Below are 22,664 nucleotides of genomic sequence, written 5' to 3' on the forward strand. Positions count from 1 at the left end.
GAAGCAAAGATATGGGCTCTAGGGTATTTTTGGCACATTGGTGGCCATTTTTGAAAAAAACATGTTTATTTCTGATACAAAGTGTGATCTTACTAGTGTCTTAGGATAAATTTATTAGTATGGCCCTAAGGTACTTCCATACCAATGGGGAACTTTGCATCATGACTTGAAGTCAAAAGTCACTTAACCTCCCTACTAAAACTGATATAACTTCTGCTAAATGCCTGGAACATAAAATTAAAGGAAATTTGCTGCTGCTAGAGAGGGAGACCTCTGTAGAAGATCTAGGCTGGTGGTGCTGAGGAGGCGGAGGGTTAAAATGATAATTCGCATATTACGCAGGTATGCATGTTTGGATGCATTGTTGTTATATTGGGAAATAGTAATGGATACATGAAATCGATTGGTTGGGAACATTACATTAAATGAACCAATCAGAATGCTAATAGAGTTTAATGGGTGAATGTTTGTATTTTCAGTCAAATACATGAGGCATATTACTTTTGGGTGTTTCATTTATTGACCATGGTACAGAAATAAAACAGCACTCATCAACAGAACACAACAGTTAATGAGCAATGTAAATAAATAATGCATGGCATAACAATGACATCAGAAAAATATAAACAGTAACACTGACTATTTTGTAATTGCTGTAAGGTTTGTTATGTGCATGCTGACTACATTATCTAAATGGTCTGTTTATAAACACCCCCCCCCCCAGTAGTTTATTAAAGTGCTAAATCTAACAATCTTGCATTAATTGCTGTTATACACCGTTTCTTTAATCTTTTTCAAATTTTATATTTTTCTATTTAAATATAGGTATCTAAGTTTTGTCAGTCATTATAAATGATTAAAATATGAATAGCATATTTTATATACATGTTTATAATTTTCACACTGCCATGTTTCAATGGATGTTTCACTAAAAACATTGTGATACCAGAAATATAATAACATGAAAAATGTAAAACTGAATATAATTAATAATCTTTCATGTCAGATAAATAAACTTGCAAGTTATCTTATTTTTATTTAATGGAAATGTGGATAAAAGATAAATGTTTTTCTTGTCAAGTTAGAAGTTAACAATTTCAGCTGACTTAACCATGTGAATAAATATAGTACTCCATAAATACAATACAGAAAGCAGTTGCCATGTACAATACAGTGAAATGTTCCAAGCAGTTTATTTGACTTTGTAAAAACTGACATGTTATTTTCTGCCATAGTGATCATCATCTGTGATTGTAATTTATTTTAAAGAAATGACAAATCATCACAAAATTTAAAATGATTTTGCATTTTCCTTGCCAGCATGCAGTTTCCATGCAAGTGCATTTTTATCCTCTCAAGGGGCTAAAGACAATTACTTTTAGACAATATTGTATTGCAAGAGGAACAAAAAAAAACTTTCCCCGGAGGTTATCCAATGGAATCCTAGTTGTTATATCTTCACTGCAACATACTAGCACAACAAATACAGCCATAAGCAGGCCCACACGTTACCTACAGAAAGTTCAACGATTTCCATAGATTTGGAACACCTGTCATTCACAAAGTTCTGCACATCCTCCCACCCCTTTGTGTTTAATAAATATTTTGGCTAATTTGAGTTTTGCCTATAAGAATACACAAACTTTTAGCTCTATTTAACAGATTTAAATCCATTCTGCAGAAATATTGTGCCTCAAATATCAGCGCAGAAAATGCAAAATGCAACAAACAAAAAAAAACTTCTGATTCTGTTTGGGCCATTGAAATATATTGTAGTTGCTAAAAGGAAACAGATTTTAAGACAAAACATATATGCTCATATATCTTATAATAAATACTGTACAGCTTTTTATTCCATAAGCAACTCGTATTATTTCTAGTTTTTAGTGCCATACAGAAAAACAGCAAATATAGTCTCACTATTAAAATACATATCTAAAAACATTAGTCATTTAAGTCTTACTTTATACAGCAAAAGCTTGATAATGCTGGATGCATAGGATTATATAATGTCATCTAGAAGGTGTGGTGCACCAACCCAGTCGAGCATCCTTGGTTCAGACGCTGCCATGATCATACACATGAACTGCTTGCCAGTTCTCTTATCAATGGGATAAATTGTGGTGGGGGTGAACCTTTTGTTGCTCTCCACAAACTCACAAAGCTGGTTGTATATTTGTGGGAACTCGTGGCGAAGGAATACACCTCTGGTACGAAGCTCCCTTTGGATGTTAATGAAACAAATCTCTCTTGATTTCCTGCCCTCTTGGCCATCCTTGTCGATGTCAGATGTCCCAGGAGGAGGGGTGAGAATCAGAGTCTCCATTTCACATTCTTTCTTAAATATTTTCTTATCTGGGCTTGAGGAGGCCAATGAGACCTTGGCATACTTGCGAACTGTTGGCGTTTGTAATTTGGGTGAGGGAAGTTTAGGCACTAGGTCTCCAACAGCAATGGATACATTCAGGAGGAAACATTCAGTGGGGTCATACTCCTTGCCTGCATTCTGCAACTCTTTGCAGTACTGCCCAAGGTTGTCTTTGAAACTGTCTAACTCTCGAAGGGACAGATATGTTGGAGAGATAGTAAGGCTGTCAAGACCAACTTGAATAAAGTTATCTGCACTCCCGGGGTTTGGAAAACCCAGGAACAGAACTCCTCTCCCACGGGACAGATACCCTACCCTAGCAATGCGCGAAAAAGCTTTATGAATGTCAGAGTTCTCTCGGCAGTGCTTTAGTATATGCCTGCAGACACTACTAATGCGGCCATAAAGACAGCTCTCTTTATGTGTGTCCCAGTCTTCTCGCCTACAGTTTCTGGAACAGTAGTAGGTATAACAGCTGTGGCAGGACTTGAAATACAAGCAAGCATTGAATGTAGTGTCTTTGCGCAAGCATTTCCTGTTGGAGCACACCATAATGTCATCCTCGACTGCAATGTGGTTCAAAAAGAGGTCCTCAGCACTCCGCTGAAAACCCTCACAACCACTGTCTTGGTCTTTAAATGTGTCTGGGCTGGTCTTTGAAGAGTCTGATTGTGTGTTCAAAAGTCCTGAATCCTCTTGATCTATGTCCCTCTTCCCCTCTTTGGTCTCGTCATCTTGAATCAATTGTTTTAGTTGGTCTAGCAGATCCTTGCTTGGTCTCCTGCTATTTTGAGGTTTGTAATCAATGACTAGGTCGGCTAGTAGCTCATCAAGCTGTTCGAGGCTTTGCTGCAGGGAGTAATTATTGTTCTTCCTCTCTGTGGATTCTGGTGGGTTTGCTGGTCTCTGTAAATTATCCAAGTTTGCAGTTTGACATTGGCCTGTATTTTGGGTATTCCAGCTGCTAGTTCCCCCATCTCTCTTGTTGCTCTTTGCTGCACGGATGTCATTGTCAGTAATTGTAATTTCTGGGGTTACAAACCATTGCCCCCTCACACTGTTTTGTCTGTCACCAGCACACTTTTCTAGACAGTTTTCAGAGAGAGACAAGGCAGCATAACGTCTCGGTGAACTAGAAAGGTTTACAATGACTGGTTGTTGGTTATTATTTGAAGGAACTCCTGGTCTTCCTTGATGGAGAAGGTTCTCGTAACTTCTGCCTCGTGAAACGCCATGTTCTCGGTCCATATGAGGGATGAGAATGTTGTCCCAAGATTTTGAATAGTTTCGGACATCTGCTCCCAAACGACTTGTCTCCGTAAAGTCATTGGGATACCACGGGCTTATTGATGGCACTCGCTGAGGAGTGGCCTGTGAGGATGCATACTGACTGGAATATGTAGCAATGCTTGACCGGTGCCAATCATCTGAAAAGGCCTGGGACATACGTGGTCGCCGCCGTCCCTCCGTATGATATGCTCTCATAGGAATGTTTATTTCTGCTGGGTAATGGCAAGGCCGTGTGTAGAACATCTTTGAGGGGTCAGAAGGAAAAGCATATGCCCTTGGGTCCTCCTGAAAGTATGTTTCACTCTGAGGAGTAGATATGAAGTACGGCCCTGGCTCACTCACTGAATAAGGTCTACCATAAAATGGATCCGAGGGTTCACGATGGGAATCTGCATAGTACGAACGCACAGGCAAAGTATGAACCCAGCGAGTCCTTGGATCAAGCACATACTGACTACTGACGGAGGGATTTTGGCTGTTGCTGCTGTTAATACTGTACTGGTCATCCTGATAATATGTCCTATTTGGTGGTTGAAGTGGATACCTGCAGGGATCGTCCGTGTAGAAGAACTTGGTTGGGATGTTAGGATTAGACAAGGTCCTGTACTCTCTTGGGTCTCTAGGAGAAGTCCTTCCGAAAGGGATCTCTCCAGACTGAATGTAACTACCGGACAAGCTGCTGGGATATTGATATGCTTGCCTATATTCCATGTTGTAACACTCACTAGGAGTAGGTGTTCTAGAGGTGGATGTCTGACTTGGAAAAGAGACGTTCCTAATCCCTGATGAGGAAAGCTGCCAGGGAACATTACCTTTGTGGGTAGGCATCTTCCGTGCAGTATGCTGGAGAACTGAGGCATCTGGCTTAATATCAACACGGCACCTTACGTGGGGAGTGTTCGTTTGTTTTTCCTGTCTGCTCTCCTCAAAACAATCAGAAACATAGAGGGGTGTGTGGGGTTGTAACTTGATTGGATGAACTTCATTAACTAAAGCCCTGTTTGAATGAGAGGCTTCTCGATTTGGAAAACTATCAGATCTCTTCTGGGTGTCCACTGGAGATCGACGCCTCATGGTTGCAAGTGGAGAGACTGTGATGGGTACAGGGGTCAGGGTGGCTCGAATCCTCGGAGCACTTTTTGAGCGAGGCTTACCTTGAACACTCGTCCTTGCTGCCTCATTGTTTTTGTCTGTGCTGATTTGTTGTTGGGAGAGTCTTGAGTTGAATAGATCTGGTGAGGAAAAGCGTAAGTGTCCCTGCTGTCCAATGCCATTCCAGACTGCATCCTTACTTACTGTTTGCTGATCAGACCTGTAAGGATACTCCATGGACGAGGAAAAGTCCTTTGGGTCATCCAGTGACTCAATGAAGTCAAAGCTACGGCAATGTCTTTTGTTAATGGTTTCGAAGTTTTGATCCAGTGGGCCAACCATTTGGGAATCACATTGCTTAGAAGATTCAGAATACTTTGAGAGCCCAGAGTTTGGGCCAATTTGTATGTCTTGATACAAAGATGATGTTAATATGTCAGGGAGATCCGTACGTGTCATTTTAAATGGACCCCCGTTTTCTTCCCCTCAGTTGGTTTCTCCTAAAGAAAATAAAAAACAGTCTTATTAGAGTCACATTTTCTTTAAATCAACCATTTGATTGTCTGAAAAGTATGGATAAGGTTTCCATTTAAAGTCAGATCCCACTTATGCTTAGAAAAGAACATAACACATTAAAGAGAAGATGAAAGAGAGAATTTTGAGATCTTGAGTGCATGCATACACGGAACCACTTATGTACTATTATGTACAAATACACACACAGTAAGTTATAGGCATTCACATGTCAAATTAAAAGTTAAAAGCCATTTTGCTAAATATGATCACTGCAGAAGATTAGTGAAAAATATAATTTCTTTGTTAAATGCCAAGTAATGCATAAACAGAGTCTGTGCAGAGAAATTAATTAATAATTATTCAAGAATATAAAACTCTTTTCAAATACATATACTTTATTTCTATCAATGCAGATGTTTTTTTACAACAACAAAATAGCCTACACAGTTTTACCGCATCCTACTGCAACAGCCCTACTCCTGCCCATTAATTATAGTGCCACTCCGGTCTTTGGGGAAATAAAAATGAATCGAGTGAAAATAAGGTTAAAAAAGGAGAACGTATTTAAATGTCAGATGATAGTTTTACATAGATCGTAGATATGTTGCACATTGTTCATTTAGAATGCTGAAGATCATTTCTGATCCCAGAATTCAGCTGCACCTAGAAACACACAGGGACCATGCAAGTGATGCGCATGGTCTATATTTATGCTTGCTTTGATTTTCACTGTTCCTTCATGCTTTGCTTTCTCTCATGTTCATGTTTTTTGCTATCTTGTTTTGTCCTATTAAATATTTGCATTTCAAAACAAAGGGTAATTTTGATCTTGCTTGCCTCTCTGTGTGTGACAATTATGTTTTTGTGTATTTTTTCTTTTCTTTCAGTGAATGCAAACCAGTGGTCAAATGACATCTCTAGTTATTTAACCAGCTGACATAGCACATGTCATTCTGTATTATGCTTACAGTTAATAATATATTTTTTGTTTTACCTACTGTAAATATTATTGTATTCTTTTGCTTATTTATCCTGATATACAGTAAAATGGCTGTGTGTGATTTACAAAGAATTAGGAGCTAATTTTGAGGTTATTTACAATGTTTGGCTTTTCAGGGATTTTTTTAATGACAGTAGGAGCTACAGAGCCCCACTTACTGGCTGCATCCTTTCAGCCAGCCCTGAAAACCATCTGTTCTTCCTGCTGAGAAAAGACCGACAAGCAGTCTAAATACACACACACTCACACCTTCACTCTTTTTACTGGAATCATCTAGAACAGAACTAGAATTTCAGCTTTTCAACAATTTATTATATTGTGAATGCATTTTTTTGCAGCAGCAATACTAAACCAAATTCTTCATACTTCGCAGACCAAAGTCAAAGCACAGTATCATGATTTTTTTTTTAAATTTAATATCAAATAATATGGATATAGATGGTATCCAAAAATAAATAACAATTTCAACTGACATTAGTATTTTTGTGCATCCTAAGGGATGTACTGACTGACACAGACCATGTCCGTGGCAACTCCTCATTAAGAAAACATTACCACTTGGGACATAAAGAGTAATAAAAACTCCACAGAGGCTCAGATGAGATCTGATACGGTTCTGTGATTGATGCATCTGGGACTGGGTGACTTCCACATCTATTGTATTACATGTCTGCTGGGAACAATTTTCAGGCACAAACAAAAATTGCACTATAAAGTGCACTAGCACTTCATCTACTTAGAAGCATAGTGTCTCTGCAGCCAGAGGTGAACAGTCTCATGCGGGTGGCCGATAACCCATAACTACTTTATGTCTAAAAAATCTTGAATGCCGTCTAGACCTCTCCAGTTGTTAAAGAGAGCTGAATCGCTCATTTTTAAAGCTATTTATAAAACAGTGTCACTCATGGCAAATGCTTACGAATCAGGTTCCTTTGGGCTTCCATTTTCACTGGTTCTGATTCTAGCTGACTAAGGGTATAAATGTCCTCTTGGTGAGCTAATATCTGCCCACCATCTCTCATTGTCTGTCTATTTTGCTCTTTACATTGTAGGTCACAACAGGAGAGAGAAGTAACATAAATGCTGCTGTCTATGCAAATTAGTTTCACATATCACATATAATTAAATAAAAAAATTACACTATCACCCTAGTTGAACCACCTCTGTGTACAGATTACACTGAATCACTGAGAATAAAGTCATTTAACTTTGGTCAGCTCAACAGCATTTAGCAATAATTTAGAAGGACGCAATTATTTAAAAGGAAAGTTCCACAAATAGAAATATAATTAGGACAAAAAAATAGAGCATGAGAGTTTTGAGGGCATCGTCCTTTTTCTTATGGATGAAAACTATAAAGCAAAAATGTTCATCTTGGGCAAAGTGGATGTTAATAATTATTTTCTTCCTTTATGCAAGGTGGCTGATCAGCAGGCATTTTCACAGCTAGCAGCAGAGCCAGTACCTATGACTGAGACCTGACTGCCCTCAGAGTAAAACACCACCTGTCCGACACTTCCATCACAGTCTGCCAAGACTAGTTTCCTTTCACTTCATTCATTCTTGAAAAAAACTACTTTTATGATGTGCAGTGTGTGCACGTACATTTGCAGAAGAAGGCATGTGAGTTCACCGGGATTTCTAAATATGACAATCATCAGCTAAGTCACAAAAGAATCAGATCTGGAGTGAACATTTCTGATCATGAGATCACTGAACGAGTCAGTTTACAGACATTGTGAGTAATGAAAAAATTCCTTTAAGCTACAGTCTGACTCTAAGAAACCATGACAGCAGAAAGTGTTAGCAGCAGCAGTTAATCTCGCATGATGCCTATCTCCTTAAATACACAACCCATTCCTCAAATGAGCTTGCAGAGTGGGATTTTTTTTCTTTTGGCTGGATATGAGGCAAAGAGGCTATATTTGGACACAATGGATAATAAGAAAGATGCATCTGAGTCTCTCAGTGAAAGCAGCCCAGCTGGATGATTCTGTGGAGACTGTAGATTTTGAAAACTCAAAGGAATTTTTATGGAACTGAAAGTCCAAACGATTACATCTATGAATCACAAACGTCTTAAGTCTCTAGTTTATAAGGTCCAGAGAGAAACAAGTGTAAACCTCAGTTTCTCGGGTTTTTTTTTCTTGTCTTTATTCAGCACATTTTTGTTCCTCTTAAATTGCACATTTATTTTCTTCTTCAGTTGCACAACAAAACTAGATTCCTGCCATTACTTGACACTGGCTTATTCAGTAGTTTATCTGTAATTTAAGAAATTATACATAAAACATAAATAAATACCCACCCGGGGGCACTCTATCATTTAATACCCACTGTTATAGGTAACACGTATCACACTAGCTTCAGTTAAATCAATATGAACAATCCACTCAGCCCTTGAGGGGGGTGATCGTCCTTAACATTTCATTATTAAGGCACTTGTGCATGTCTGTTTTCAGCAATTATACAATCTAAAACTTAATGCAAAAACATATTTTTAACTTTACCCTCTAGTTTGGATATTTTGGATTGCCGAGAAGTGGTCCAAGTAGGACAATAATATTGTACAATCATTTTTTTTTTCATCATATTTTCTCCAAGACATTGCATTTATTCAGAACAACAGGTGCAACACCCCATTAAGAATGCTGCAATCAATGTATCTTTTTAATGGGTTTTAGCATTTATGGTCAGTAAAAAAATAAAAAATAAAGCTGAGCAAGTAACAAGATAAGCATCGAAATGTCTGTGCTCGTACTCATGATTCTTCCCCCCAGTACCCCAACCAGTTTTAGCATAGTAATCAATCTTCTGCCTTCGTACGTTAATTTTAAATGGTATTAAAGTACAAATAAAAATCTGTATGGCCATATGAGTATGTGTTGCCTAATAATTTTTACATTAGAAATAGTTTTAGATGAAATACAACATAGGAAACCTCAGGACTTCTCAACTTCCCAAAAGTATTTTATGTAAAATTCCCTTCGGTTAAATATGTAGCCTATGTTACATTTATCCATAGTGCCAAACTTACTCCTCCCTACACCTTCTCCGGACAATCACATACTGTACCACATGCTCTGTCGCCTGGATACCTAGCAAACCCACAAAGTCCACTGTGCGACTCGCAAAGGAACCTGATTTACAAGGTCGCCATAAAACATAGCGTGTATCAACATCCTCGATCTTCGACAAGGATCGTTAACGAATACGACGGGGCTAATTAATAAGGTTGGAGGTTTTTGCAGTCCTGCGAAAGTGCACTGCGAAAATGAAAACCTTTTGCCCATCGCACCAAAATATAACACAACAGCACACTTTGTTCTCATTTATTGCTGCGGCACGAGCCTCGCACTATCGAGCATCTCTCGTAAAATGACCTAATCTTCTCGGCGCATAACACACCAGTAACACGCAAAACCACGGCTCCCTTATCTGTCTAGCTATAATAATTCATAAGTCATAAGTTTAGTTTTTACAGTGTATTTCAAGCTTTTAGGAGTGTGCGCATTTATCTTACCGTCTTCATCCATAGTTAAGATCCTGAAGGTGCTGATAATATGTGGATCTGTGTATCAGTGACTGATCATTTAGAGATTATGTAGTCTCCATGTCATATTAGAGGCTGAAGGGTGGGCTGCATCAAACTCCTTAAGTATTGTTTTTCGCCCACGGGTCTCGGGGGCGTACTGAGACAAGGCGAGGGGGTGTGACCGCATCCCTCACGCGTTGCGTTTCTTGTGTGAGATGCTCAGTGACTGCGCACGCGTGCGACATTGGGTGCGCGCTTGAACCCTGACTGCGCGCGCGCGTTTGTGATGCACACGAATCTCATGCTGGATACTAGAGATATTCGATAGAGACACGATTTTAATAATGAAGGTGTCATATCTTGCTGATAGGCTTCAGTAGTTTTTCATTTAAAGAACAAAGGTGATTTATAGCTAATATGAATTCATATCTATCTATCTATCTATCTATCTATCTATCTATCTATCTATCTATCTATCTATCTATCTATCTATCTATCTATCTATCTATCTATCTATCTATCCATCCATCCACCCATCCATCCATCCATCCACCCACCCACCCACCCATCCATCCATCCATCCATCCATCCATCTATCTATCTATCTATCTATCTATCTATCTATCTATCTATCTATCTATCTATCTATCTATCTATCTATCTTCCCAGGTTGGGGGGGGGGGGGGGGGTTAAGGTTCCAAGGTCAAAGTTTGAATTTGCACCAATTTATTAATTTATTTTTACAGTAATTATTTTTTACTCAGTCTGATGTTGGTGTTATGCTGCATATTTATTTGAAGCTCTTTTGAATAACAGAAAAAGCATTGTGTAGTAAGTTACAATTATAAATACACTGTCAGGTTTACTAAAAAATGCAACAGTTTTATCTTCACAATATTTCAAGATAATACATAACTGTAAAATATTGTAGAACATGATTTTCTACTTTTTTTAAAAAAGCTAAAAAAAAATACTTTTTTTTAATGACCCATCTGAAAATAATGATTTGGGCAACTTTTGCATTTCCTGCCTTTCTAAGAATAGAACCTTACTAGCACTGTTGCTCCTGCCCCATTTATTCAATTAGCTGAAAACGGAAGTGCAGAATAGCAAAGTACAGCTTAGGGGATCAAGTGAGACATGCATGCCATTGATTTCCGCATTAGTGTGATCGGTGACTGATTTTGTGGGCTATTTAATCAAACATAACAAAAAAGGCATGTTCAATGAACGTACTGTACACTAGCACACTGCATGAAGACACTGGCTTACTATGAGTAAAAGTACACTGTTGTTTTAGCCATGCGAGCAACCTATTCAAGACCAGGCTTGTTGGTCAATTGAATAGCATTACTGTAGCTGTAAATAAAGTTGCTTGTTTCCCTCAGTGTGAAGCTTTCATTGGTTTATATATTGCTTATGTGCATGCAATTTCGTGAACTATCTTACTGGAGCAATTGCATTCCTTCTTAATGCCGTGGAAAAGAGCAACAATCTTTTGGATAAGCATTTTCCCAGTCTGTCATAGCCATTACAGTGCAAATCACTACTGGCAGCTGACATTTTATTGTTTGGTTTCTTATTATCTATTTTCTTCATGGTCTCTATAGCGCTAGTGTGCTGAGGTGTGACTCAGCTTCTGTTCTGTGTCTCAAGGCAGCTTTCTTGTATTTCTTTGCCTTTTGTCATATTATGAAAAGACAGTCTCATCATTATTCAGTTTTGAATATAATGGGCGAAACTGAAGGAAAGCATTGTGTAGTAAATAAAATGATTTTAATTACAATGTCAGCTGCATTTTTAAAGATGCATGTTTTTCATGCAATTGTTTATTTTAATTCTACTTAGATACAGCAAAAACAATATTCAAGATATTGCATAACCGTATAATATTGTTGAACATATTTTTCAGAAGTAAATATATTTTAAGGGCAATACATTTAATTTTATTTTTTAAGTAAAACAATTGCCTTTAAATGTATGAATAAAGGGTGTTTCTAAAAATCCATGGGTGAACCCTTTTTTGTTTTGATATATATATATTTTTACAAGTTTTATGTTATGTTCATGTTAATATGCATTATTTTAGTGCCTTGTGTGTTTCTGATAGCATTTTGTGTTTGTGTGCAGTAACATCGCAGATCCCCGTTGGGGAAAAGAACAGCATATGCTGGTTAAGTATATGTTTTGAAGCATGGCAGCTGGTTTGAGCTGGTTTAAATTGGTCCTTAGTTGGTCGTGAGCTGGTTTAAGATGGTCAAGTGCTGGTCTGGTCCTAAGCAAATACCTCCAGTTCACCACCAGCATCTCACGACCAACTAAGGACCAGCATAAAGAAGCCCAAACCAGCATTTGCTGTTTTTTTTTTTCTCTCGAAATTGGCTTCCCAGACAACAACATAGTGTCTGTCCAGATCCGGCCCACATCTGGTACATTCCACGTGTACCAGATGTGGGCCGGATCTGAGCAGGCAATATGTTGCTGCCTGGTTTGTATTTTGCCGCGTGTAATTCAAACTTCTGCAAAGAGGCTGTCTTTAAAGGATGGTGCAATAAAAACTATTTGCCGCCTGTACATACTGACACAACAACTGGGAGGAAGATCACAACGATTCTGTTTATCAGTCCTGCCAGGAAACAAAGCCATGTTAAGAAGGTAGGAACCAGGTAGATACAATGAGCTAATCACTGGATTTTCCAGGATTTGCAAGATTAGGTTGCAAGGTTTTGTTGAGGCAAATTTTACACAGATATGACCTATAATCAGAGTGCTTGTTTTCTGTGTCCTGCAGCTTATAGAAAAGCGTGTCCTTGTTTTCCCCCCCAGTTTTTCTTGTTCATTTCATCTCCAGACTGCGGGCCTATAACTGAGTGAGATATAACTAATAATATCACTGCTTCAGTCATCTGAATGATAACACTCTTAGCTGATGGCCCCTCAGTCGTTCTGAGAATAATCGAGGCCACAAACACCTGAGCCTCTCTTTCTCTCCCGCTCTGCCTTATCTCTCTGTCTGAGCTGAATTTATGGTTCTGCCCTGCTGATAGCAAACTCATTACTGTGTCGCCAGTACGATCACAAGACAGTGTCTGTGGTAGAGGTACCTTTAGCAAAGCACAGGAGAAATGAATTAGCAGAGACAAGACTGCTGAGCTAAGGGCTGCCATGTTCATCATATCTTATAGCCCGGAAAGATAGTTGAAAAGGGCACAGAGGATATAAAGGCTTTTAGTATTTGAAGGTGACTATGACAAGTTTATCAGTATATAGTTGATTTAAGCAATAGGCCTGTGTTTTACAAGCTTAGGTAAGTGGTGCGCTTAAGCACAATGCACAGCAAAAATCCAGAGACCCTTGTTACTAGTTCAAATGGTTTACTGTGCACAAACTGTACTATTGTACAACAGTCTATTTTTATTTCCAGTTAAAACTCCTACAGAGGATAACAGATTTTAGTGAAAACATCAATGATATATTCTGTAGATGAATAAGTTAATTCCTAGGGAAGAACTACACTACCCATAATCCTGCATTAGAAGTCACCGTTTCTATGGAAAATACAATTATGGCAAAAGAGATGGAGAAACAAACTTTCATAAATCCCCATGTTTGATGAAACTCAATGAATCTCTCCACACTCTCCACACTCCTTATATACTGTTTTCTTTTTTTAGTCTGGTCCTCAAAATTGATAGGTCGAGAGAGTTTTCACTGTTTTTTTTTTTAATACTCATTTTGCAGTGTTTGTGCTTTAGTGTTTAGAATGTAGAATTGGAGTGAACTGAAGTGATTCTTAACCCAATAGTTCAAACACATTGATTCATTCAGGAATGAATAAAGCGACCCCCTTTTTGAACCAGTGAATCATTCACTTAGATTTGTTTAACCCATTCGAAAAAACTGATTCACATTCACTGGCACATCCAGGAATGAAATATGCTGATGATGAATAATTTACAATAACCTGAAAGTATGTTGTTTTATGCTTAATAAATTATTAGGCTTAAGTCAGTAACATTATATTGTACAATAATTTGAATTAGGCTGTCATTCAAAATGCTCTATTGCTTAGTTCAGTGACCCTTTCAAACACCTTTTTGCCTCAAATGAAATTTTAATAGTGTGTTCATCTTAAAGTTGGTTGGGTTGGTTTAAGGCTTATAGCTCTTACTGAATATATATATTTTTTATATCCCAATGAATAAAATGAAGAGAACATATTTACTGAAGCAAGACTTCTGAGTAAGTGGGCGGTGACTGTTGCACTCTTTATGCAATATTCTTCACATTTATAAAATACAATGTTCATACTGTAGGCTACAGTGCCTCTGTCCTTCTCTGTTAGTTAGAACTCATCGCTGTTATTGGCATGGCAACCCAGCTTCCCGGTGGTTTAGCCTGCACACCATCTGTCTGCTCCCATATGGGTTTGAAATGATGCAGCATGACAGGAGCCGTTCCCACAATGCACAAGGTGTGAGGACCCAGGGCCGTGCCACAGAGCCATGAAGAGAAGCTCAGCTACAGGCTTTGATCATTCAGGGTATGAATGATGCAACTTCTTCCAAGGAGCACGCAGGCATTGGGCCGTCCATCAGCTGCATGCTAGCAGGTGTCTCAGCTGCTCTAGAGGCTCTTAGGAGGAAAAGGAAGATCAATGTCCTGGCTGCAAATCCTGCTCTTGTAAGAGGCCTGTGCTACAGAGGATCAATCAGGTTTACACCATTAGAGTGTTCAAAACAAAGTCTACGGCTGTTTGAACAGCTCCTGAGTGACTAATACATAGTCCTTATCAAGATATCTTATGGTAACATGATTCATTCAAACACCGCAAATGAGGCATAGTAATTTGGTAGCTCGGTCTATTTATTTTAATCAAAAATGCATTTGGGGTAGTCTACCGATAAATACTGTATCTGCAAGTCACATTGTTCAGTCACTTTTACTCCCACATTTGAGCAACCTTAACATGATTTAATAACAAAGGATCCACAGTCCACACAGTAACTTAATAATCAGACTGCAACTCCCTCCTTCTAAAAAGAACAGAAATTACTGCCATTTACTCCTTCACAATCAGTCACTTAATCACCTTACAGCTGTACAAGCAAAATCACAGCTAGAAAATTCTAGATGATCTGGAATTATAATATACTGCTATTGTAGAACAGCCAGCGATGCCTAGAGGGGTTCTGCATATATTGATTTTTCATCCTCCTCATGCTGAGTCATTCTGTTCAAGCTTGTTGATCTGTTCATCTGATTATGAAGTACGCTTTAAACCAGATTCACACCTGTTGAGGTCACTAACCTATCTCTAGTAACATTTTCAAGCGACATGCATTTGTTATTAACAAAAATTCACATGCATTGTTTTAGCAGCCACATTATAGACATTATTCTCTAGGTTTTATATATTGTGAAAGCCATGCTGTTGCTTTAAGAGGAGATTTTGCTTGGTGCAGACATCACAAGGGCATTTGCTAATGATTACCTTGTGTAAAAGCAAGGTGCATGGAGGTAGTAAAAAAAAGACTAGTGCTGACAAGTTTCCTCCTTTTCTTAGCTGATTTTCTGCATGGTGTCTTATATGAGATTATATTATACACCACCAATATGTGTTATAAAACTGTATAGCCTAATTGACTATTCGTGCTGAATGAGAACAGCATGCTGTATATGTTTTATTTAAATTTGATACTTTTTTTTATTCACAGCTGAAACCATTATGGAAGAGAAGGAACAGGGAAAGTACATTAGAGCGGGACAACAGAAAGAATGTGTTTGAGTAAAGGTTAGGCACTGCGCTAAAATGAAGGAACCCACTGGGAATGTAGTTGTGCAGCACTTCATTAACATTTATTTTTATACTCCTTTCTTGGGCAACCTTTGCACAGCAAGTTAAATAAAGTAAAAATGTAATTATATATATACATATATGTTTTAGACACTTGTGTAAAAATTTTGTAAAGTGAAAATGCTTTCAAAAATAATGTCATAAATAGATTTTGTTTATCAATTAACTCCTAATAACTAAATTAAATCAGTGTTTGGTGTGACCACCCTTTGCGTTTTAAACAGCTTTTGTCCTGGTACACTTGCTCATAGTTTTTCAGGGAGCTTTGCAGGAGAGTTTCTTCAAACGTCTCGGAGATGTTGTCGCATTTCTTGCGGATTTTGTCTCAGTTTTTTTCAATTTCTTCATGTAATCACACACGGACTGGATGATGGAGAGATTAGATCTCTGTGTGGATTAAATAGCTGTTATTAAAATTAATGGCAAAATAAATGTTTGAAAATGTAAACTGATATATCCTACTGACACACTATTTCAAAATATATGCCAAAATATATGCCAAAAGACAACTGCCTTTAAAACTTTTTTGGGGGCTGAAAATACTAACGTGCCTAAGACTTTTGTACAGTACAGTACTGTGTGTGTGTGTGTGTGTGGATATATATATATATATATATATATATATATATATATATATATATATATATATATATATATATATATATATATATATATATATATATATACACACTGCTTGAACACAAAGATTAATTGTATTTTTTTTCTCTTTAAATATATTTATGAAGCTCTTTTTGTTGTTGTCAGGAAATTTAGTTAATCAGTGAGCCTTTGCTGAAAGCATAAAGACTTACTGAAGCCTAAAACTTAATAAATGCAGCAGTATTTAATGAAAGCAACCTCTGTCCATGGTGATGCTGGTGATGTCTGGTGAAATATCTTGCCAGGGTGACTTGGCACGTGGACAGAGGGTGGGATTGTGTTTCCTATTCCTTCATCCTTTTACCCAAATGTCAGTGATGGTGAGAGTCCTTCCCTTGGTCATGTGTTTTTGGCATCTTGTTCTAGAGTAACCAACAGAAATGCAGATGATGACGTGAAAGCTAAAATTCAATTAATCTTTCTTTCAATCATGTCTAAATAAACTTTAAGTGTGAAAAACATTCAAATGAATGTATAAAATCCAGACAATGTAGCCTACAATCAAACAGAAATCTCCTACTTTTTGATGAAGAATGTCTGTCGTATCCATGGTTACCTCTAATATGCAAAAGACAAAAATTGCAATGTAGATGTAGTTTTTTTTTAAAGGCTGCGAAATAGCATGCTGAGGGCAGCTCACCATGGAGACCAAGTAAACTGACTATATGGGCTTAAGATGAATGGAAGGTGGTGATAGCTTGTCAGTATAGAGAGAGTTCTGTGTTCATTTAAATCCATGGAAATTCTGTCGACCCCTCTGCTGTCAGAAAGAGAAGAATCTCCATTTAACTCCTCCACTCACACTCTCACCCACACTTTACATCATGGAGGGCAAATGAGACTGGCTGGCAGTAACTGGATTTATGAACCTAAGTAATGATGCTGCAAGTAATATAGAGTTGCATAAATCGCTGTGAACCCCTGCACTGCCCGGTAATGTGCAGGCAGAAATCCAGGAGAGACAGATCTAAATGCAGGTTTAATGATATAAATGAAGTTAACAATCAAGAAACACAATAAAACGGAGATAAAACCTAAAACAACTACACACAAGATCAATGGAAGGACAGCAACCGACAATGAACATAGGAAACACTTGGGTAAATTTTTACACAGAAGGTAATAAGCTAAAGAAATATCAGAGAACAATCAAGACAAATACAAAATAAGCCACATTTTCAACAGAAGGAAGAATTAATCATTATCATTTCATATATACACCAACCACTATAATTGTACTCTACAGGTTGTAATGAGTATGCGACGCTGGAGAATAAACAGAAAACACTTTATTCATAAACAAAAGAAACATGCAGGAGTAAACAACCACATAAACATAAACAAGAGTGAACAATGAACAGAGGAAACTAAGGGAAAACAGCCTTCACAAAGCCGTTTGGATTGCACCAATTTGTTACGCATCCTTTCGGGTTGTTCGGGGTACCGGACTTTTCATCGTCTCTGTATCCTCTGCCTATCTAGATGAGATCCTCATCTACAGTAATGACTGGCAGCAGCATATGGAGAAACTGCATGCTGTTCTGAAAATGCTGAGAGTGGCTGGACTGACAACCAACCCGAAGAAGTGTGCGGTCGGCGCGTGAAGGTCAGGTATCTGGGCTTCCACTTGGGTCACAGACAGGTGCGCCCACAAATTAATAAGACCGCAGCAGATCCAAACTGCCCAAGACCAAAAAGGAGGTGAGTCAGTTCCTGGGGCTGGCAGGATATTACAGAAAGAAAATAATTATTATAACTAACCTCATCAGCCCACTGACAGGCCTCACTAAAATAGAAGCACTAGAACTGGTCCATTGGACGGGGCTGTGTAAGCAGGCTTTCACCCAGGTAAAGGATGCTCTGTGTGGCGGGCCCTACTACATTCTCCTGACTTTTCTCTGGATTTTTTGTTGCAGACTAATGTGTTGGACAGGGGGCTTGGAGCTTCCTTTTCCAGGAGATGGAGAGGGAGAGCAGGGAAACTGTGTTTAGCGCTTTGCAAAAAGTATGTTTTACAATTGCAATATGAATGTAATGCAGTTAATGTGCTTCCAGTTGTGCAGACTTGGTCTGAAGAGGTATATGAGTAAAGGGTTTTACCTGAGTGGGCTTCAAGTACCACTTTTTGTATGTTATTAATTAAAAAATGTATTGTCTGTTACAGTATAAAATCTAAAAAGAGGGTTGCAGAATGCAGATAGAGTGAAGTTTAGCAAAAACCATGCAGAATTACAATTTGATTTCATATAACTGATATTTTTACTAAAAGTGAAACTGTCAAGGTAACTTTAGATATAGGCTTTACAAAGCCTGGTTTGAAAGTTTTAAAATTAAAGTTTAAAAACCTTTTTAAAAGTTTAAAGGTTTACAGGGACCTTTTTAGTTTACAGGTTTAGGGACAGAAAGAATTCATAGAAGGACAGTTCACACATTTCCTGATATTCATCTTTTCTTTACTCTGCTGGAACTATAGGGCTGGATAAAAGCACATTTCTTCTATCACTATTATTTTCGCACTGATTTTGGCATACACACGCAATTATACTCTTTACCATTATATGGCTCCATTCTTTATTAGGCAAAAAATCCCAGAGGCTTTAAAATTCAATAATGCCCATGTGCGAAACGTCCTCCTGAATGATATTGATGAGATCATCATGCCATACAAACACACCAATTTATCATCTCTTATGAAGGATCTCCAGTCTGCTCATCCCAGTGTAGGGGTGTTCCTCATAGAGAACCACATATTCCCCAAAACACAGTTTGAGGACAGTGGGAAGTTCAAACGAGCAGAATGGAATAATATTCCTGGTGTCAATATCATGGAGCACATTTACAGAGAACCTGATCGAAAGAACATTTACAATCCCACAAAGATGATTGTCAACCCAAGGAAGGTCCAGCAAACCTCAGTGCATTCCACTTTGAAATACTTATTTACCATAGATATTTACCATGTGGCATTTGATGTGTCTAGGATGGTACATGGGTAAACCAATGCAGGTGAATCTTACAAAAGACCAACTCTCTGTAGACAAAAGAGTCTGGGACTTTGAGCAAAAACCAATACTCCCCATTGACATGATTTTATTATAAATCTGCAAATGTGAGAAATTTGGAATCTGAATTTGTTTTTTTGAGAAATATTTTCTCGGCTAAAGTTACGTCAAAATTGATTTAGACCAAGGTCTAGATAAAAAGGTAAAGTGTTTTGTATAAAAGTACTGTGCTGTTCAGCTGATGAAATTTACATTATGTATTTATTATTATTTGTTTATTTTAATACAACAAAGATTGTTCGATAAAATCAACAACATGTAGAGACTATGAGTAAAAAAAATATGTTCAAGTTTAATTTATTGTTCCCTTTAGAGAGGTCTCTCATAGTGCGTATGGTAAAAGCTCCTTTTCTCGAGAATATGAAGCAAAACTTTATTATATAAAGGTATCTATGTAAAGAGCAGTGTTGGTGCACGGCAATAGCACGGCACGAGGAGCGCTCTGATTGGCCGGGCCGCGGCAACTGCAGGAACTTATGGAGAGGCAGCTGAGGAGAGCGAGCCAATGGGGGCGCTCTATAGAGACCGCCGAAAAAGGGACTTCCATTAGCATACTGGAGGCTATATAAGACCCTGTTTTGCCATAGGTATCAGATTTTATCTCCTTCAGCGACACCGTCGCTGACCTTCACCGTCGAAAAGCAACCAGCGGAACTTCCCTGCAGCCCTGAGGATGCCGGATTCCCACTTGGTCTCCGCCTTCAGTCACATGCGTTCCAGTTTCACCATCCGGCGTTAAATATCCGTTATTCTGTGTGTATATGTTGTGTTTGTGTGGGTGTGTTGCCGCTGCAACGCCATTTCAAAGAGTTTACAGGCTTGTTCTAATGCCCCGAGGAGCTCTCCTCACTCTCCCTCTGAGAACGTTAGAGTACATGAACAAACTCAAGGTGAAGCTCTTTTCACTCTGCCGACAGACGGAGCTTTCCTCACTCTTCCTCTTCTCTTGTTCCGCCGTGCTAAGAACCGCCGTGGACAGAGAATGCTACAGTAGATGAACAAACTCAAACCGAAGCTCTCTACAATCTGCCGCCGCCGCGCTAAGAAGGGCTGCGGACAGACGGAGCTTTCCTCACTCTTCCACTTCTCTCGTTCCGCCGCGCTAAGAACCGCCGCGGACAGTGAATACTAGAGTAAGTTAGACGAGCGAACTAGGGCTGCTGGATATGTCGATAACGCAGTTTACGTCACAGCCGTTCTCACTGCAGCGCATGCTTACTGCAAAGGAAGTTGTAATGGCTGCCTTGTCATGACAGCACGCGCCCTCTCCACACATACGTCATAGCACACGCTCAATGTCAGAGCATAACGGCGTCGTAATATGGCTGCCAAGCCCTGCGCTTTTTTTCACTTCATCACTTCTCCCAGTCCCCTCTATTAAGGCGACTGAAGAGGTTTAAACACTGTAGGCAATGTTTCCACTACACAGTGTGCACCCCCTGCATAAGCACTGTTAATTCAGCGCCACAAAATCACTCATAAATCCCACCGTGGCCGGATTACACCATGGACTTCCTTATATTCTCCCAGTTCCCTTGGTTCAGGTGACTGAAGAAGTAAATATTGCAGTCAACTAGCTTGTGGTCAAACATGCTCGTCTGCACACGTGCGCTCGGTCTAGACTAGAGCATAACGCCATTGTAAAATGGCTTCCATAACACCCAAACTTCCTTACATTTTCCCAGTTCCCTTAGTTAAGTGACTGGAGATGAAATATTGCAGTCAACTAGCCGGTGTCAAACACGCTCGTCTGCACACTAACGCTGTGTGCGTTTACCCCTGTGGACTGCGCCGTGGGTACTCTACGTACATACTCTACGTGCGGGACTGGGACCCACTACACATTGCGCGCCAATGCACATTATTTACAATGAATCACAAAAGAGCTTTTTCTATGTAGGAAATGTGCCCACTTTACAGTCTCCACTCCTGGACCCAAGCACTTTTCACAAAGCGCACTCGTGCCACGAGCACTACGAATGTGAGGCGCGCGCCCACTGCAAAGCCTGCGCCGCCAAAACATAAACACTATCCTCAGAGTGTTATGCTGCGTTCACACCGCACGCGAATGACGCGATTCGCGCGAGTGATTTACATGTTAAGTCAATGCAGAGATGCGAATAGGTGCGAATGACGCGGCAATGACCACGCGAATTGAGCGTCTTGAACGCGTGATTCGCGCAAGTTGAAAAATCTGAACTTTGGCAGGTATTCGCGCCGTGTTAACCAATGAGGAGCCTGCTTACTGCTGTCACGTGGTGAAGTGACGGATGGGAAACCCATAGGAGAAACCCCGAGGCCAGAGTAATTTAAAAATACTACTGTATTGTGTCACAAAATGTAGTTTTAATAGTTTTTCAGGCGAGAATGTAGTTGTTTAAAGCTCAAATATATGATTTATTTATTAAGAGAGCTCCTATTTGAAAATGTGATCTGGTGTTTTCGGAGGTGTGAGACCCAGGCGATCACCGGAGCTCAGCGCTCATCAACCCCGGTGAGAGCAGCCTTAGAAGCGAATTTCACGCGCAAATGAAGCGAATGGATTCAAATTGTTCACGCGTTTATTTATTTAGTCATAGCGCGATTTATTCGCGTCATTCGCGTGCGGTGTGAAAGCAGCATTACAAGCTCACAGTTACAGCACAAAGCAACCGGGTTACCAGACCTAAATCTTATGGACTTAAAATCTTATGGCCTAAAATCTAATTCAACTTCTGGCTTCATGAGCCCAGGCCTGGCAGGCCATTGCTGGTATATAAAATTGGGCATTGAACATATAAAACGAGGTTACTCGCTACAGTTCGCTCGCAGACCCCCCCCCCCCCCCCCCCCCCCGCAATTCACGCCGTGGTTGAGCCCTTAGTGAGAAGAAAGCGGTGGAAATAGTGCACCTGATGCTAGCGAGTCAGGTTTTTACTGTCGCTAATTCCTCGTCCCGAAAATGGACGCGGCATTAGCCCCGCTCAGACTAAGGGTGTACTCACACTAGGCACGGTTGCCATGAACTGGGCCCGAGTACGATTGTCCCCCCTCCCCACTCCCCCTCTGGCCTGCACTCACATAGGGTTTCAGCATTCGTGCCGGAGCACGCTTACATCATTATGGTGCGACGGTTTCGGGATAAACAGGAAGAGCGGCGCTCTCTGAACACAATGGAGTCCATCGCTCTGTTTTCTTTGTGGATAATTTTGTGTCGTTTGGTCCACGGGGGTCCACAGCCCTCTCACAGCCTGTTGTTAAACAGATGTGTCGCCTTAGTGGCACGAAAATGTTCACGTAATCGT

The 22,664-nt window shown here is 39.4% G+C and overlaps 1 protein-coding gene across 1 annotated transcript; it reads right to left on the bottom strand.

The window, feature by feature from the left end:
* Nucleotides 1-497: 497 nt before the first annotated feature.
* On the bottom strand, nt 498-10,008 carry unm_hu7912 (un-named hu7912). Its single transcript, XM_067413548.1, has 2 exons — nt 9,790-10,008; nt 498-5,250 (listed from the first exon to the last, which is right to left on the bottom strand). Exon 2 carries the CDS (start codon nt 5,207-5,209, stop codon nt 2,003-2,005), a length of 3,207 nt encoding a protein of 1,068 aa, XP_067269649.1. The 5' UTR covers nt 5,210-5,250; nt 9,790-10,008; the 3' UTR covers nt 498-2,002.
* Between the last annotated feature and the right edge of the window lie 12,656 nt (nt 10,009-22,664).

Source organism: Pseudorasbora parva, chromosome 13 (genome assembly GCF_024679245.1).
Source record: "Pseudorasbora parva isolate DD20220531a chromosome 13, ASM2467924v1, whole genome shotgun sequence".
NCBI classification, from domain to species: domain Eukaryota; kingdom Metazoa; phylum Chordata; class Actinopteri; order Cypriniformes; family Gobionidae; genus Pseudorasbora; species Pseudorasbora parva.